This window comes from Cherax quadricarinatus, unplaced genomic scaffold (assembly GCF_038502225.1).
Source record: "Cherax quadricarinatus isolate ZL_2023a unplaced genomic scaffold, ASM3850222v1 Contig293, whole genome shotgun sequence".
Classification (NCBI taxonomy): domain Eukaryota; kingdom Metazoa; phylum Arthropoda; class Malacostraca; order Decapoda; family Parastacidae; genus Cherax; species Cherax quadricarinatus.
Window position 1 is genome coordinate 202,501 of NW_027195319.1, and position 19,355 is coordinate 221,855.

Consider the following 19,355-nt stretch of genomic DNA (forward strand, 5'->3'; position numbering starts at 1 on the left):
ACACTGTCTTGCTCCCACACCGCCTTACTCCCACACTGTCCTGCTCCCACACTGTCTTACTCCCACACTGTCTTACTCCCACACTGCCACATTGTATTAATCCCACACTGCCTTATCCCAACACTGTCTTGCTCACACTGCCTTGCTCCTACACTGTCTTGCTCCCACACTGCCTTACTCGCACACTGTCTTGCTCCCACACCGCCTTACTCCCACACTGTCCTGCTCCCACACTGTCTTACTCCCACACTGTATTAATCCTACACTGCCTTATCCCCACACTGTCTTGCTGACACTTACTCCCACACTGTCTTACTCCCACACTGTCTTGTTCCACACTGCCTTACTCCCACACTGCCACATTGTATTAATCCAACACTCTCTTACTCCCACACTGTCTTGCTCCCACTCTCTCTTACTCCCACACTGTCTTACTCCCACACTGCCACACTGTCTTGCTCCCACACTGCCTTACTCCCACACTGTCTTACTCCCACACTGCCACACTGTATTGCTGCCACACTGTCTTACTCCCATACTTCCACACTGTCTTGCTCCCACACTGTCTTACTCCCACACTGTCTTGCTTCCACACTGTCTTACTCCCACACTGTCTTGCTCCCACACTGCCTTACTCCCACACTGTCTTACTCCCACACTGTCTTGCTCCCACACTGCCTTACACACTGTCTTGCTCACATACTTTCTTACTCCCACACTGTCTTGCTCCAACACTGCCTTACTGACACACTGTCTTGCTCCCACACGGTCTCACTCCCACACTGTCTTACTCCCACACTGTCTTACCCCCACACTGTCTTACTCCCACACTGTCTTACTCCCACACTGTCTTACTCCCACACTGTCTTACTCCCACACTGTCTTACTCCCACACTGTCTTACTCCCACACTGTCTTACTCCCACACTGTCTTACTCCCACACTGTCTTACTCCCACACTGTCTTACTCCCACACTGTCTTACTCCCACACTGTCTTGCTCCCACACTGTCTTACTCACACACTCCCACATTCTCTTGCTCCCACTCTGTCTTACTCCCTGACTGTCTTGCTTCCAAACTGCCTTACTCCCACACTGTCTTGCTCCCACACTGCCTTACTCCCACAGTATATTCCTCCCATACTGCCTTTCTCCCACACTGTCCTGCTCCCACACTGTCTTACTCCCACACTGTCCTGCTCCCACACTGTATTAATCCCACACTGTCTTACTCCCGCACTGTCTTGCTCCCCCACTGCCTTACTCCCACACTGCCATTCTGTCTTGCTCCCACACTGTCTTGCTCCCACATTGTCTTACTCCCACGCTGTCTTGCTCCCACACTGTCTTGCTACCACACTGCCTTACTCCCACACTGCCACTCAGTCTTGCTCTCACACTGTATTACTCCCACGCTGTCTTGCTCCCACACTGTCTTGCTACCACACTGCCTTACTCCCACACTTCCTTACTCCCACACTGTCTTTCTCCCACACTGCCACACTGTCTTGCTCCCACACTGTCTTACTCCCACACTGTCTTGCTCTCACACTGTCCTACTCCCGGACTGTCTTACTCCCACACTGCCACACTGTCTTTCTCCCACACTGCCTTACTCCCACAACACGTCAAGTCATGAACACCATTTGTCTCCAGTCACTCCTATCTAACATGCTCATGCACGCTTGCTGGAAGTTAGTGGGATGAATTGTAAAGGACCTGCCTAGTACGGGCCAACAGGCCTCCTGCAGTGTTCCTCCTTTCTTATGTTCTTATGTTCTCTCTTGCTCCCACACTGTCTTACTCCCACACTGTCTTGCTCCCACACTACCTTACTCCCACACTGTCTTGCTCCCACACTGCCTTACTCCTACACTCTTTTGCTCCCACACTGCTTTACTCCCACACTGTCTTGCTCCCACACTGTCTTACTCCCACACTGCCTTACTCCCTGACTGTCTTGCTCCCAAACTGCCTTACTCCCACACTGTCTTGCTGGAAGTCCAAGCCCCTCGCACACAAAACCTCCTTTACCCCCTCTCTCCAACCTTTTCAAGGACGATCCCTACCTCGCCTTCCTTCCACTACAGATTTATACGCTCTCCAAGTCATTCTATTTCTTTCCAACCTCTCTAAATGTCCGTACCACCTCAACAACCCCTCCTCAGTCCTCTGGATAATACTTTTAGTAACCCTGCACCCCCTAATTTTCACACTACGAATTCTCTGCATTATATTCACATCACACATTGCCCTCAGACATGACATCTCCACTGTCTCCTGCCTTCACCTTGTTGCAACATTCACCACCCATGCTTCACACCCATATGAGATTGTTGATACTGCTATACTCTCATATATTCCCCTTTTTGCTTCCATGGATAACGTTCTTTGTCTCCACAGACTCCTCAGTGCACTACTCACTTTTTTTCCCTCAGCAATTCTATGATTCACCTCGCCTTTCATAGAACCATCTGCTGACAAGTCCACTCCCAAATATCTGTATACATTCACTTCCTCCATACTCCCTCCAATTCGATATCCAATCTTTCGCTACTCGGTTTTTTTTTCCTCATCACCTTACTCTTTCCTATGTGTGCTTTTAATTTCCTTTTTTTACATACCCGACCAAACTCGTCCAGCGACCTCTGCAACTTCTCTTCAGAGTCTTCCAAAAGCACAGTGTCATCAGCAAAATGCATAAGTAACAGCTCCCACTTTGTGTTAGATCATTATCTTTTAATCCCAGACCTCTTTCCAACACCCATTCATTCACTTCTCGTATAACCCCATCTTTAAATATATTGTACAACCATGATGGCATCACACATCCCTGTCTAAGGCCTACTTTTATCGGGAAATAATCTCCCTCTATCTTACATACTTTAACCTGAGCCTCACCATTCTCGTAAAAACTCTTCACTACCTCCTATTCCATACATTTGCAACATCTGCCACATTGCCCCCCTATCCAACCTATCATACGCCTTTTCCAAATCTATAACTACGAAAAACCTCTTTACCCTTATCTAAATACTGTTCAACAATATATTTCACTGTAAACACTTAGTCTACACACCCCCTACCCTTCCTAAAACCTCCTTGTTCATCTGCGATCCTGGTCTCCGTCTTACTCTTAATTCTTTCAATAATAACTCTACTATACACTTTAAAAGGCTTATTTCTCTTCATTTTTTGCAATTTTTTTGTCCCATTTACCCTTATACAAAAGAACTACGCATGCTCTCTGCCAGTTCCAAGGTACTTTACCCTCTTCGATACATTTATTTTAATAGCACCAACCACTCCAAAACTATATCACCGACCTTCTTTTAACATTTCTGTCTTTATCCCATCAATCCCAGCTGTTTTATCCTCTTTCATTCTACCCACTGCCCCACGCACTTCTCCCGCACTCACAACTGACTCTTCCTGAGTCCTACAAGATGTTATACCTCCCTGCCCAGTGCTCAAAATCACAGCTTCTCTCCCTTCATCAACATTTAATAGTTCCTCAAAATATTCCCTCCATCTTCCTCATACCTCCAGCTCTCCATCTTCTATTTTTAATAACTGTCAAATCCATTCGTTTCTTAGGCTTTTCCTACTTATTAATCTCACTCCAAAAGTTTTTCTTATTCTCAACAAAATTGTTGATAGCAATGCACCCACTCTCTCATTTGCTCTCTTTTTACATTGCTTCACCACTCTAATAACCTCCCTTTTTCTTTCCATATACTCCTCCCTCCTTGTATCACTTGTACTTTGTGAAAACCTCTCATATGCTAATTTTTTCGCCCTTACTATTCTCTTTACATTATTCCATCACTCGCTCTTCTTCCCTCCCGCACCCACTTTCCTGTAACCACAAACTTCTACTGAACACTCTAACACTACATTCTTAAATCTACCCCATATTTTTTCAACCTCATTGCCTATACTCTCACTAGCCCATCTTTCTTCTAACAGATGTTTTTTATCTTATCCTAACTGACTCTTCCTTTAGTTTATAAACCTTCGCCTCTCTCTCTCTCTCTCTCTCTCTCTCTCTCTCTCTCTCTCTCATTCACTCATTTCATTCTCCTTGTATCCCATCTACCTTTTACTCTCACTGTAGCTACTACTATAAAATGATCTGATATGTCTGTGGCTCCTCTATTAACATGTACATCCTGAAGTCTACCCATCCGTCTTTTGTCTACCAATACATAGTCCAACAAACTACTGTCATCACGCCCTACATCATATCTTGTATACTTAATTATCAATTTTTTCCCTAAAATATGTATTACCTATTACCAAACCCCTTTCTATACAAAGATCAATCAAAGGCTCCCAATTATCATTTACACCTGGCACCCGAAACTTACCTACCACACCCTCTCTAACCATTTCTCCTACTTTAGTATTTAAGTCCCCTATCACAATCACATGGTTCAAATGTTCCTAAACACTCATTGAACATCTCCCCAAATCTCTCTCTCTCCTCTATACTCGTCTCTTCTCCAGGTCCATACACACATGTTATGACCCACTTTTCGCATCTGACCCTTGTCTTAATCCACATAATCCTCCAATTTACACATTTATATTCCCTCTTTTCCTTCCATAAGTGATCCTTCAACATTGTTACACCTTCCTTAGCTGTAAATCTCTCAAATACTCCTGACTTGATACCATTTATTTCTCCTCACTGAAACTTCCCTACTTCCTTCAGCTTTGTTTCGATAACATAGCAATTAACACAAGTATAATCACAGGTCTGCCAGTACACTAACACTCCCTCTCTGTTTTACAAGTGCTAACCTCACCCCTTTCACTACCTGTGGAATACTAACATTCCTCCACGCCTCAGGTACGTGCCTTGGAACTTGCACGAGCCACGTGCTGGAGTGTATGACTTCGGTCAGCTGGGAGAAAGCATGTCAGCCTTCTTGGACGTGCGTAGCTTCGTTACCTTGGCTCAGGAGGAAGACCTCTTTGTTATCCTCAGACCTGGACCATATATCTGCTCTGAGTGGGACTTTGGTGGCATGCCCAGGTGAGTACCAGGTTCCCAGGTGAGTGCCAGGTACCCAGATGAGAGTGACAGGGACCTAGGTGAATATCAGATGGCCAGGTGAGAGTGCCAGAGGCTCAGGTGAGTGTGTCCTATCGCATATTTATTATATTGCCGCAGAAATTATAACAATTCAGAGAGAATGGGATTGCAAGGTCTTTGTCGTACCTGTCTAGCAGCAGTTTGCACCAGTTACCTTACACATCAATTCACTGCTCACTCCTCTTCTAGGTAAAATGCAACATATGACGGGGACCCCTCCCTTCGACATAATTAGATTTAATGCTGTCCTGTACATATTGGGCAATTAACACTTCAGTGTTTTCTTTTTATAGGCCTTATCAGAGTCTTTTATAGCTCATGAAATTTTTGACACAGCCTCTGTCCACTGGTGAATCCATAGTCATCCACAAGTACCTGGAGTTTACCTGGAGAGAGTTCCGGGGGTCAACGCCCCCGCGGCCCGGTCTGTGACCAGGCCTCCTGTACTAGTTAAATAGTTTCCTAGTTCGTTCAAAAGTGGAGTGAGGAATTATTATGAGAAGGAGTGTCGTTCACAATCACTTGTAGGTCTGAGTGAAGGTGGTCAATCACTTGCAAGTCTGGGTGAAGGTGGTTCAGGCCTAGGTGAAGGTGGTTCAGGTCTGCGGAAGGATGGTTCAGGCCAGGGTGAGGATGGTTCAGGTCTGGGTGAGGGTGGTTCAGGTCTGGATGAAGGTGGTTCAGGTCTGGGTGAGGATGGTTCACAATCATTCGTATATACTAAAAATCACTGCTTAGACTCACATTAAAACTGCCATTGCTAAAAAATCTATGAAAGTTAAAACAAAATTCACACGATGTACTAATGGCATCCCAAATATACACCAGAATCTCAACATCATAAAGTTTCTTACATAATAAGAGGAACTTCTGTTCTAGTGAGTAACATTTACATCAACACTGAGGCAGACAATGTGTTTGGTCCCATTGTCTAATATATTACCCGGGGGTCGGTAGATTAAACCACCATCAGTCCCAGGGACCTGGAGATTATACCACCAACACCAGGCCCAGGGGCTTGGAGATTATACAACCAACACCAGCCCCAGTTACCTGGAGATTATACCACCAACACCAGCCCCAGGGGCTTGGATATTATACAGCAAACACCAGCCCCAGGGACCTGTAAATTATACCACCAACACCATCCCCAGGCACCTGTAGATAATACAGCCAACACCAGCCCCAAGGGACTCGAGATTATACTACCAACATCAGCCCCAGGGGCCTGGAGATTATACCACAAATATCAGTCCCAGGGGTATGTACATTATACCATAAACACCAGTCCAAGGAACCTGTAGATTATACCACCAACACCAGCCCCGGGGGCCTGTATATAATACCACCAACGCCAGCCCCGGGGGCCTGTAGACTATACCAACAGCAGCCCCAGAGGCCTGTAAATTACACCATAAACACCAGCCCCAGGTCCTTTTAGATTAAACCACCAACATCAGCCCCAGGGGTCTGTAGATTACACCCCCCAAAAACCAGCCCCAGGGGCCTGTAGATTATACCACCAACACAAGCCTCAGGGGCCTGTAGCTTATACCATAAACACCAGCCCCAGGGGCCTGTAGATTATATCACTAACGCCAGCCCCAGGGGCTTGTAGATTATAAAACCAACACCATCCCCAGGGTCCTGTAGATTATACCACCAACACCAGCCCCAGGGTCCTGTAGATTATACCACCAGCACCAGCCCCAGGGGTCTGTACATTATACCACTACAACCAGCCCCAGTGGCCTGTGGATTATACCACCAACCAGCTCCAGTGGCCTGTAGATTATACCTCCAAAACCAGCCCAAAAGGCCTGTAGATTATGCCACTAACACCAGCCTCAGGGGCCTACAGTTTATACCACCAACATCTGCCCCATGGGCCTGTACATTACACCACCAACACCAGCCCCATACCACCAACACCAGCCCCAGGGGCCTGTAGATTATACCACAAACATCAGCCCCAGGAACCTGTAGATTATACCACCAACACCAGCCCCAGGGGCCTGTAGATTACACCACCAACACCAGTCCAAGGAGATTGTAGATTATACCACCAACACCATCCCCGGGGGCCTGTAGATAATACCACCAACGCCAGCCCCGGGGGCCTGTAGATTATACCAACAGCAGCCCCAGAGGCCTGTAGATTATACCATAAACACCAGCCACAGGACCTTTTAGATTAAACCACCAACATCAGCCCCAGGGGATTGTCGATTATACCACCAACACCAGCCCCAGGGGTCTGTAGATTACTCCCCCAAAACCAGCCCCAGGGGCCTGTAGATTATACCACCAACACAAGCCTCAGGCGCCTGTAGCTTATACCATAAACACCAGCCCCAGGGATATGTAGATTATAGCACTAACGCCAGCCCCAGGGTCCTGTAGATTATACCACCAACACCAGCCCCAGGGTCCTGTAGATTATACCACCAACACCAGCCCCAGGGGCCTGTAGATTATACCACCAACACCAGCCCCAGGGGTCTGTACATTATACCACCAACACCAACCCCAGAGGCCTGTTCATTATACCACCACAACCAGCCACAGGGGCCTGCGGATTATACCACCAACCAGCCCCAGGGGCCTGTAGATTATACCCCCAAAACCAGCTCAAAAGGCCTGTAGATTATACCACTAACACCAGCCTCAGGGGCCTATAGCTTATACCACCAACACCAGTCCCAGAGGCTTATAGATAATGCCTCCAACACCAACCCCAGGGGCATGTAGATTATACCACCAACATCAGCCCCAGGAGCCTGTAAATTATACCACCAACACCAGCCCCAGGGGCATGTAGATTACACCACCAACACCAGTTCCAGAGGCCTGTAGATTATACCACCACTATCAGCCCCAGTGGACTGTACATTATACCACCAACACCAGCCCCAGGGGCCTGTACATTATACCCTCGACACCAGCCCCAGGGGCCTGTAAATTATACCACCAACACCAGCCACAGGGGGCTGTACATCATATCACCAACACCAGTCCCAGGGGCATGTACATTATACCACCAACACCAGCCCTAGGGGCCTGTACATTATACCACCAACACCCGTCCCAGGTGCTTGTACATTATACCACCAACAACAGCCCCAGGGGCCTGTACATCATGCCACCAACATCATCCCCATACCACCAACAACAGTTCCAGGGGTCTGTACGTAATACCAACAACACCAGCCTCAGAGGTCTATAAATTATACCACCAACACCATCCCCAGGGGCCTGTACATCATACCACCAACACCATCCCCATACCACCAACAACAGCCCCAGGGGTCTGTACGTTATACCACCAACACCAGCACCAGGGGTCTATAAATTATACCACCAACATCAGCCTCAGGGGCCTGTACATCATACCACCAACAACAGCCCCAGGGGTCTGTAAGTTATACCACCAACACCAGCCCCAGACGACTATAAATTATACCACCAACATCAGTCCCAAGGGCCTGTAGATTATACCACCAACACCAGCCCCAGTGGCCTGTACATTATACCACCAACACCAGCCCCATACCGCCAACACCAGCCTTAGGGGTCTGTAAATTATACCACCAACACCAGCCCCAGGGGTCTGTAGATTATACCACCAACACCAGCCCCAAGGGCCTGTAGATTATACCACCAACACCAGCCCCAGGGGCCTGTAGATTATACCACCAACAACAGCCCCAGGGGCCTGTACATTATACCACCAACACCAGCCCCAGGGACCTGTACATTATACAACCAACACCAGCCACAGGGGACTGTATATTATACCACCAACAACAGCCCCAGGGGTCTCTACATTAAACCACCAAAACCAGCCCCAGGGGCCTGTACATTATACCACCAACACCAGCCCCAGGCGCCTGTACATTATACCACCAACACCAGCCCCAGGAGCCTGTACATCATACCACCAACACCAGCCCCATACCACCAACAACAGCCCCAGGGGTCTGTGTGGTATACCACCAACACCATCCTCAGTGGTCTATAAATAATACCACCAACACTAGCTCCAGGGGCCTGTAAATTATACCACCAACACCAACTCCACACCACCAATACCAGCCCCATACCACCAACACCAGCCCCAGGGGCCTGTAAATTATACCACCAACATCAGTCACAAGGGCTTGTACATTATACCACCAACACCAGCACCAAAGGCCTGTAGATTATACCACCAACACCAGCCCCAGAGGACTGTAGATTATACAACCAACAACAGCCCCAGGGGCCTGTACATTATACTACCAACACCAGCCCCAGGGGCCTGTACATTATACCCTCGACACCAGCCCCAGGGGCCTGTAGATTATGCCACCAACACCAGCCACAGGGGACTGTACATTATACCACCAACACCAGCCCCAGGGGTCTATAAATTATACCACCAACATCAGTCCCAGGGGCATGTACATCATGCCACCAACACCAGCCCCATACCACCAACAACAGCCCAAGGGGTCTGTACGTTATACCACCAACACTATCCCAAGGGGTCTATAAACTATACCACCAACATCAGTCCCAGGGGCCTGTAGATTATACCACCAACACCAGCCCCAGGGCCTGTAGATTGTACCACAAACACGAGGCCCATGAGCCTGTAGATTATACCACCAACACCAGCCCTATGGGTCTGTAGATTATACCACCAACACCAGCCCCAGGGGCCTGTAGATTATACCACCAACAACAGCTCCAGGGGCCTGTCGATTATACCACCAACAGCAGCCCCAGGGGCCTGTAGATTATACCACCAACACCAGCCCCAGGGGCCTGTAGATTATACCACCAACACCAGCCTCAGGAATCTGTAGATTACACCACCAACAACAGCCCTAGTGGCATGTAGATTATACCCCCATCATCATCCCCAGCGGCCTGTAGATTACACCACAAACACCAGCCCCAGGGGCCTGTAGATTATACCACCAACAACACCCCCAGGGTCCTGTTGATTATACCACTAACACCAGCCCCAGGGGCCTCTACATTATACCATCAACAATACCCGCAGGGCCCTGTAGATTATACCACTAAAAGCAGTCCCAGGGGCCTGTAGATTATACCACTAACACCACCCCCAGGGGCTTGTAGATTATGCAACTAACACCAGCCCCAGGGGCCTGTAGATTATACCACCAACACCAGCCCCAGGGGCCTGTAGATTATACCACCAACACCCTCACCAGGGGCCTGTAGATTATACCACCAACACCAGCCCCAGGGACCTGTAGATTATACCACCAACACCAGCCCCAGGGGCCTGTAGATTATACCACCAATACCAGCCCTAGGGGGCTGTAGATTATACCACCAACACCAGCCATAGGAGCTTATAGATTATACCACAACACCAGCCCTAGGCGGCTGTAGATTATACCACCAACACCAGACCCAGGGATATGTAGATTATTCCACTAACACCAGCCCCAGGGACCTGTAGATTATACCATCAACACCAACCCTAGGTGCCTGTAGATTATACCTCCAATACCAGCTCTAGGGGTCTGTAGATTATACCACTAACACCAGCTCCAGGGGCCTGTATATTATACCACCAACACCAGCCCCAGGGGCCTGTAGATTATACAACTAACACCAGCCCCATACCACCAACAACAGCCCCAGGGGTCTGTGTGGTATACCACCAACACTAGCCCCAGGGGCCTGTAAATTATACCACCAACACCAACTCCACACCACCAATACCAGCCTCATACCACCAACACCAGCCCCAGGGGCCTGTAAATTATACCACCAACATCAGTCACAGGGGCCTGTACATTATAACACCAACACCAGCACCAAAGGCCTGTAGATTATACCACCAACACCAGCCCCAGAGGACTGTAGATTATACAACCAACAACAGCCCCAGGGGCCTGTACATTATACTACCAACACCAGCCCCAGGGGCCTGTACATTATACCCTCGACACCAGCCCCAGGGGCCTGTAGATTATGCCACCAACACCAGCCACAGGGGACTGTACATTATACCACCAACACCAGCCCCAGGGGTCTATAAATTATACCACCAACATCAGTCCCAGGGGTCTGTACATCATACCACCAACACCAGCCCCATACCACCAACAACAGCCCCATGGGTCTGTACGTTTTACCACCAACACCATCCCCAGGGGTCTATAAACTATACCACCAACATCAGTCCCAGGGGCCTGTAGATTATACCTCCAACACCAGCCCCATACCGCCAACACCAGCCTTATGGGTCTGTAGATTATACCACCAACACCAGCCCCAGGGACCTGTAGATTGTACCACAAACACGAGGCCCATGAGCCTGTGGATTATACCACCAACACCAGCCCCAGGGGCCTGTAGATTATACCACCAACAACAGCTCCAGGGGCCTGTCGATTATACCACCAACAGCAGCCCCAGGGGCCTGTAGATTATACCACCAACACCAGCCCCAGGGGCCTGTAGATTATACCACCAACACGAGGCCCATCGGCCTGTAGATAATACCACCAACACCAGCCCCAGGGGCCTGTAGATTATACCAGCAACACCAGCCTGAGGGATCTGTAGATTATACCACCAACAACAGCCCTAGTGGCATGTAGATTATACCCCCATCATCATCCCCAGGGGCCTGTCGCTTATACCACCAACACCAGCCCCAGGGGCCTGTAGATTATACCAACAACAACACCCCTAGGGTTCTGTAGATTATACCACTAACACCAGCCCCAGGGGCCTCTACATTATACCATCAACAATACCCGCAGGGTCCTGTAGATTATACCACTAACAGCAGTCCCAGGGGCCTGTAGATTATACCACCAACACCAACTCCAGGGGCCTGTAGATTATACCACCAACACCAGCCCCAGGGGCCTGTAGATTATACCACCAACACCAGCCCCAGGGGCCTGTAGATTATACCACCAACACCAACTCCAGGGGCCTGTAGATTATACCACCAACACCAGCCCCAGGGGCCTGTAGATTATACCACCAACACCAGCCCCAGGGGCCTGTAGATTATACAACTAACACCAGCCCCAGGGGCCTGTAGATTATACCAATAACACCAGCTCCAGGGGCCTGTAGATTATATCACCAACACCAGCTCCAGGGGCCTGTAGATTATACCACTAACACCAGCCCCAGGGGACTGTAGATTACACCACCAACACCAGCACCAGGGGCCTGTAGATTATACCACCAACACCAGCCCCAGGGGCCTGTAGATTATACCACCAACATCAATCCCAGGGGCCTGTAGATTATACCACCACCACCATCTGCAGGGGCCTGTAGCTTATACCACCAACACCAGCCCCAGGGGCCTGTAGATTATACCACGAACACCAGCTCCAGGGGCCTGTAGATTATACCACCAACACCAGCCCCAGGGCCCTGTAGATTATACCACGAACACCAGCCCCAGGGGCCTGTAGATTATACCACCAACACCAGCCCCAGGGGCCTGTAGATTATACCACCAACACCAGCCCCAGGGGCCTGTAGATTATACCACCAACACCAATCCCAGGGGCCTGTAGATTATACCACCACCACCAGCTGCAGGGGCCTGTAGATTATACCACCAACACCAGTCCCAGGGGCCTGTAGATTATTCCACGAACACCAGCTCCAGGGGCCTGTAGATTATACCACCAACACCAGTCCCAGGGGCCTGTAAATTATACGACCAACACCAGCCCCAGGGGCCTGTAGATTATACCACCAACACCAGCCCCAGGGGCCTGTAGATTATACCACGAACACCAGCTCCAGGGGCCTGTAGATTATACCACCAACACCAGCCCCAGGGGCCTGTAGATTATACCACCAACACCAGTCCCAGGGGCCTGTAGATTATACCACCAACACCAGCCCCATGGGCCTGTAAATTATACGACCAACACCAGCCCCAGGGGCCTGTAGATTATACCAGCAACATCAACTCCAGGGGCCTGTAGATTATACCACCAACACCAGCCCCTGGGAAACACATCCTCTGTCTCACTTTAATTTTCCTGTTACAGAAGTTGTGGTTCATACATGTGACTTGTGAGTCACTGAGTAAGACACATGTGCAGCAGTTGGGTATCTTTATTATTGAAACGTTTCGCCTACTCGGTAGGCTTCTTCAATGAATGTATTGTAAGAAGTAGACGTAATGAGGAGAAATGGTGTGATCAGCCCATCAACCTTTGAGATATAGTTGGAAGCGTTGAGGTCCATGGAGCGAAACCTTTTCTGGGTTGAGGGACTGACCTCCTCAAACTATTTCTACTAGGTTGATGGGCTGATTAGATCATTTTCTTTACCTCGTCACTTCTGCCGTATTTGACGGAGGAAACCTGCCGTGTTGTTCTTGTTGTTCTTGTTGTTGTACGTTGTTATTGGAGTACGTTGTTGTTGTTGTTGTAGTAAGTTGTTGTTGTTGTTGTAGTACGTTGTTGTTGTTGTTGTTCTTGTTGTAGTACGTTGTTGTTGTTGTTGTTGTTGTTGTTGTTGTAGTACGTTGTTGTTGTTGTTCTAGTACGTTGTTGTTGTTGTTGTAGTTGTTGTACGTTGTTATTGTAGTACGTTGTTGTTGTTGTTGTAGTAAGTTGTTGTTGTTGTTGTAGTACGTTGTTGTTGTTGTTGTTGATCTTGTTCTTGTTGTAGTACGTTGTTGTTGTTGTTGTTGTTGTTGATCTTGTTCTTGTTGTAGTACATTGTTGTTGTTGTAGTACGTTGTTGTTGTAGTACGTTGTTGTTGTTGTTGTTGTAGTACGTTGTTGTTGTAGTACGTTGTTGTTGTTGTTGTTGTTGTAGTACGTTGTTGTTGTTGTTGTTGTAGTTGTTGTTGTTGTTGTAGTTGTTGTTGTTGTAGTACGTTGTTGTTGTTGTTGTAGTTGTTGTTGTTGTAGTACGTTGTTGTTGTTGTTGTTGTTGTACGTTGTTGTTGTTGTTATAGTACGTTGTTGTTGTTGTTGTTGTTGTACGTTGTTGTTGTTGTTGTAGTTGTTGTTGTTGTTCTTGTTGTAGTACGTTGTTGTTGTTGTTGTTGTTGTTGTTGTTGTTGTTGTTGTTGTTGTTGTAATACGTTGTTGTTGTAGTACGTTGTTGTTGTTGTTGTAGTTGTTGTTCTTGTTGTTCTTGTTGTAGTACGTTGTTGTTGTTGTTGTAGTTGTTGTTGTTGTAGTACGTTGTTGTTGTTGTTGTTGTTGTTGTTGTTGTTGTTGTAATACGTTGTTGTTGTAGTACGTTGTTGTTGTTGTTGTTGTTGTTGTACGTTGTTGTTGTTGTTGTTGTTGTTGTAGTACGTTGTTGTTGTTGTTGTTGTTGTACGTTGTTGTTGTTGTTGTAGTACGTTGTTGTTGTTGTTGTTGTTGTACGTTGTTGTTGTTGTTGTTGTTGTTATTGTTGTTGTTGTTGTATTACGTTGTAGTTGTTGTTGTTGTTGTAGTACGTTGTTGTTGTTGTTGTTGTAGTACGTTGTTGTTGTTGTTGTTGTTGTTGTTGTTGTTGTTGTACGTTGTTGTTGTTGTACGTTGTTGTTGTTGTTGTTGTTGTTGTTGTACGTTGTTGTTGTTGTTGTTGTAGTACGTTGTTGTTGTTGTTGTACGTTGTTGTTGTTGTTGTTGTTGTTGTTGTTGTACGTTGTTGTTGTTGTACGTTGTTGTTGTTGTTGTTGTAGTACGTTGTTGTTGTTGTTGTTGTAGTACGTTGTTGTTGTTGTTGTACGTTGTTGTTGTTGTTGTTGTTGTTGTTGTTGTTGTACCTTGTTGTTGTTGTACGTTGTTGTTGTTGTTGTTGTTGTACGTTGTTGTTGTAGTACGTTGTTGTTGTTGTACGTTGTTGTTGTTGTTGTTGTTGTTGTTGTTGTTGTTGTTGTTGTACGTTGTTGTTGTAGTACGTTGTTGTTGTTGTTGTTGTTGTTGTTGTATGTTCTTGTTGTTGTAGTTGTTGTAGTACGATGTAGTTGTTGTTGTTGTTGTTGTTGTTGTTGTTGTTGTTGTTGTACGTTGTTGTTGTTGTACGTTGTTGTTGTTGTTGTTGTTGTTGTTGTTGTTGTTGTTGCTGTTGTTGTTGTTGTTGCTGTTGTTGTTGTTGTTGTTGCTGTTGTTGTTGTTGTACGTTGTTGTTGTTGTTGTTGTTGTTGTTGTTGTTGTTGTTGTATTACGTTGTAGTTGTTGTTGTTGTTGTAGTACGTTGTTGTAGTACGTTGTTGTTGTTGTTGTTGTAGTACGTTGTTGTTGTTCTAGTACGTTGTTGTTGTTCTAGTACGTTGTTGTTGTTGTTGTTGTAGTACGTTGTTGTTGTTGTTGTTGTTGTTGTTGTTGTAGTACGTTGTTGTTGTTGTTGTTGTTGTTATGATTATTATTATTGTTATTATTATTTTTACGTTTGAGAGGAGCACTAAACCCATAGGGGTCATATAGTTCCTCAGGGAATGGAAGGCAGTCAGGATTGATGCTAGGAATTGGAACATTGCTCCAATTCCATAGATCAAGAGCCCCTCACCAACTTCATTTAGCCTTCTTCGTGATGATGCTACTTCTCACTGCTGTCAGTCTGCTGCTCTCTACTGTCAGTCTGCTGCTCACTGCTGTCAGTCTGCTGCTCACTGCTGTCAGTCTGCTGCTCTCTACTGTCAGTCTGCTGCTCACTGCTGTCAGTCTGCTGCTCACTGCTGTCAGTCTGCTGCTCACTGCTGTCAGTCTGCTGCTCTCTGCTGTCAGTCTGCTGCTCACTGATGTCAGTCTGCTACTCACTGCTGTCAGTCTGCTGCTCTCTACTGTCAGTCTGCTGCTCACCGCTGTCAGTCTGCTGCTCTCTGCTGCTCACTGCTGTCAGTCTGCTGCTCACTGCTGTTAGTCTGCTGCTCTCTGCTGTCAGTCTGCTGCTCTCTGCTGCTCACTACTGTCAGTCTGCTACTCACTGCTGTCAGTCTGCTGCTCACTGCTGTCAGTCTGCTGCTCACTGCTGTCAGTCTGCTGCTCACTTCTGTCAGTCTGCTACTCACTGCTGTCAGTCTGCTGCTCACTGCTGTCAGTCTGCTACTCACTGCTGTCAGTCTGCTGCTCACTTCTGTCAGTCTGCTGCTCACTGCTGTCAGTCTGCTGCTCACTGCTGTTAGTCTGCTGCTCTCTGCTGTCAGTCTGCTGCTCTCTGCTGCTCACTACTGTCAGTCTGCTGCTGACTGCTGTCGGTCTGCTGCTCTGTGCTGCTCACTGCTGTCAGTCTGCTGCTCACTGCTGTCAGTCTGCTGCTCTCTGCTGTCAGTCTGCTGCTCTCTGCTGCTCACTGCTGTCAGTCTGCTGCTGACTGCTGTCAGTCTGCTGCTCTGTGCTGCTCACTGCTGTCAGTCTGCTGCTCACTGCTGTCAGTCTGCTGCTCTCTGCTGTCAGTCTGCTGCTCTCTGCTGCTCACTGCTGTCAGTCTGCTGCTGACTGCTGTCAGTCTGCTGCTCTGTGCTGCTCACTGCTGTCAGTCTGCTGCTCACTGCTGTCAGTCTGACAGCAGTGACCCTCAACCACCTCACACTCTGGAGAGTTTTCAGTTTCTCATTTTCTTCCTCGAGAATTAAAACCTCTTCCTTCAACACCTTGAGAATTAGAACCTTTTCCGACAACATCGTCTGAAGTAGAACCTCCTCATTCAACCTCTTTGAAAAGCAGAACCTCATCATTCAATGCCTTGACAATTAGAACCTCTTCCTTCAATGCCTTGACAATTAGAACCTCTTCCTTCAACACCTTGAGAATTAGAACCTTTTTCTAAAACATCCTGAGAAGTTTAACCTCCTCCTTCAACATCTTGAGAAATGGAACCTCTTCCTTCAACGCCTTGAGAATTAAATCCTCCTCCTTCAACACCTTGAGAAGTAGAACCTCTTCCTTCAACACCTTGATTAGTAGAACCTCTTCCTTCAATGCCTTAGGAAGTAGAACCTCTTCCTTCAATGTCTTAGGAAGTAGAACCTCTTACTTCAATACCTTGGCAATTAGAACCTCTTCCTTCAACACCTTGAGAAGTAGAACCTCTTCCTTGAACACCTTGAGAAGTAGAACTTCATTCTTCAACACCTTTAGAATTAAAACCTCCTCCTTGAACACCTTGAACGCTGTAAAACAGGGCAAGATCAAGCCGAGGTTCACTATAACACTCCACCGAGGTTCACTATAACACTCCACCGAGGTTCACTATAACACTCCACACTAACTTCTTAAGAACAGCTGCAGGATAGACGGAGTGATCTTCCCTGACAACTGACTCCTGGATCAGTGGAATATATCCCCGAGTTAGAGAGTCACTGAATCAAGAACTCTGGGTAGATTTAAAATAGCTTGGACGTATATGTGAATAGGTGTGAGTTTAGTGTTGGACCTGCCTATCATGGGCCAGTAGGCCCATGAAAGGCTTGAATTCCCTAAATTCGTACACATCATAAAGTGTCTCGTAGGATATTAATCCGTGTTTATCGTTTACGATCAAACATCCTGACAGAAATCCTGCCATCCCCTACTCAATAATTATCCAGAATTAACATTTTTTTATTATTTCCCTCATCCTACCAGTTAAAATAAGTTTGTTTGTATTTTTATTACGATAAAATATAGTCTTCCTCGAGCACATTTACTGTAATAGTTGATGTCTTAGGACAGTCAAAAAAGTTGGCTGCGTAATTTATTTCCATTATGATCTCGAGTTCCTTCGGCAGGATGTTACCATAATAGTCTACTATCGCCCATACACCTATTTATTGCATTATAACCTTAATTTGGAAAGGGGTGGATGGGTAAGCCAGCGGAAGGCCTCGGTCAGATGACCAAAAGCTCCATTCGTGGATCATCATGTATCTGAGACCCGAGTCAGGAAACACTTGTCCTGTTTCCTGACCAATCTTACCTAACCTAACATATTTACTGGTGCATGAAGTGGGACAGCAGGTTCCAAGACACTTGTTTATCGTTTGGTGATCACCCAGTCAGCATCCCGTGAGAGTGTACCATCCACATGATGGTTATTAAAATCCACGGGATGGTTATCAATATCCAAAGGATGGTATGTTGCCTACACTTTACACAAGTATTATACACGTGGATAATATTACCTGTAAATGGTGACGTCGGAATTAGTTTCCACAGAATAGGTATGCTGGTGACTATCAACCTCAGGATGGGTAAGGGATGACTATCAACCTCAGGTGAGTATTGAGTGATCGTTGTTCATAGTAATGACATATATCTCTCCTTCCCCCATCCCCATGGTGCCTGCCACCTGGTGGTGTGCATGACAGTTACCTGCTGCGTGACTACACCATGCAGGTCAGAACCTACTACGAGGGCTTCAGGACGCCAGCTGCCGCCTTCTTCGACCACCTTCTGCCACAGCTGGTTGACCTGCAATTCGCTCACGGAGGTTCCATTATTGCAGTTCAGGTGAGGTTCTAACTCAAATAAAATTACTTTTATTATTATTGGGGTGAGTATTAGCTTTCTCAGTCCAATACAGAGAAGAATAGTGGAAGATCAGAAGCAGTTTGAGGTAATCTGTCCCTCCCTCCAGATGAGGGACTGATTCCTTCAAAGTCACCTTGAACTTCCACCATTTTTCTTTGTACTGGACCGAGGAAGAACCTGCCTGGCGAAGAGTTTCCACAATAAAGATACCCATCACTCGCACAAGTGTCTGATCCACAAGACATACTAACACTGCGTAACTGAGCGTTGTTGTAGGTGGAGAACGAGTATGGACACTTCGGGTACGGGGACGAGCCTCGGGACACACTCTACCTGGAGTATCTCAGAGACAACCTTGTGGATAATGGCTTCGGTGATTCACTTTTCTTCACCTCTGACTCACCATCAAGCACTAGAGATCTCGGCGCCATCCCAGGAGGTACAGTGCCATATGTTTATTTATTAATTGGTTGGTTGAAGGGTTTCCAGCCTACCGATTGTATGTTATAAAGGCTACAGTCAACACCAGTAAAATGTATTTTAAATTTATTTAAGGTTACTTAAAATCAGTGATCTATATGTTTTTCGTTGTTATGATTAATTTCCGCAGATTTACGTATAAGAATTTACTCTGCTTATTCAGAAGGAAACACGCTTTACGAATAGGCCTAACTCACAGGCTCAGTTTATTCAGCACCACACACACACACACAAATGCAAAGTCATGAAGATCGGAGAAGGACAAAGAAGACCGTAGACAGAGTATAGGCTAGGAGGCCAAAG

General features: G+C 47.0%; 1 protein-coding gene across 1 annotated transcript in view; it reads left to right on the forward strand.

The window, feature by feature from the left end:
• The window catches only part of LOC138851306 (beta-galactosidase-1-like protein 2), a 28,773-nt gene extending 9,676 nt beyond the window's left edge, over window positions 1–19,097 (forward strand). The window contains exons 3-5 of the mRNA XM_070080302.1: window positions 4,855–5,040; window positions 18,410–18,551; window positions 18,849–19,097. Of these exons, the coding sequence (XP_069936403.1) occupies window positions 4,855–5,040; window positions 18,410–18,551; window positions 18,849–19,082 (562 nt within the window). The 3' untranslated portion in view covers window positions 19,083–19,097. The remainder of the gene's footprint in view (window positions 1–4,854; window positions 5,041–18,409; window positions 18,552–18,848) is intronic.
• Window positions 19,098–19,355: the final 258 nt, after the last annotated feature.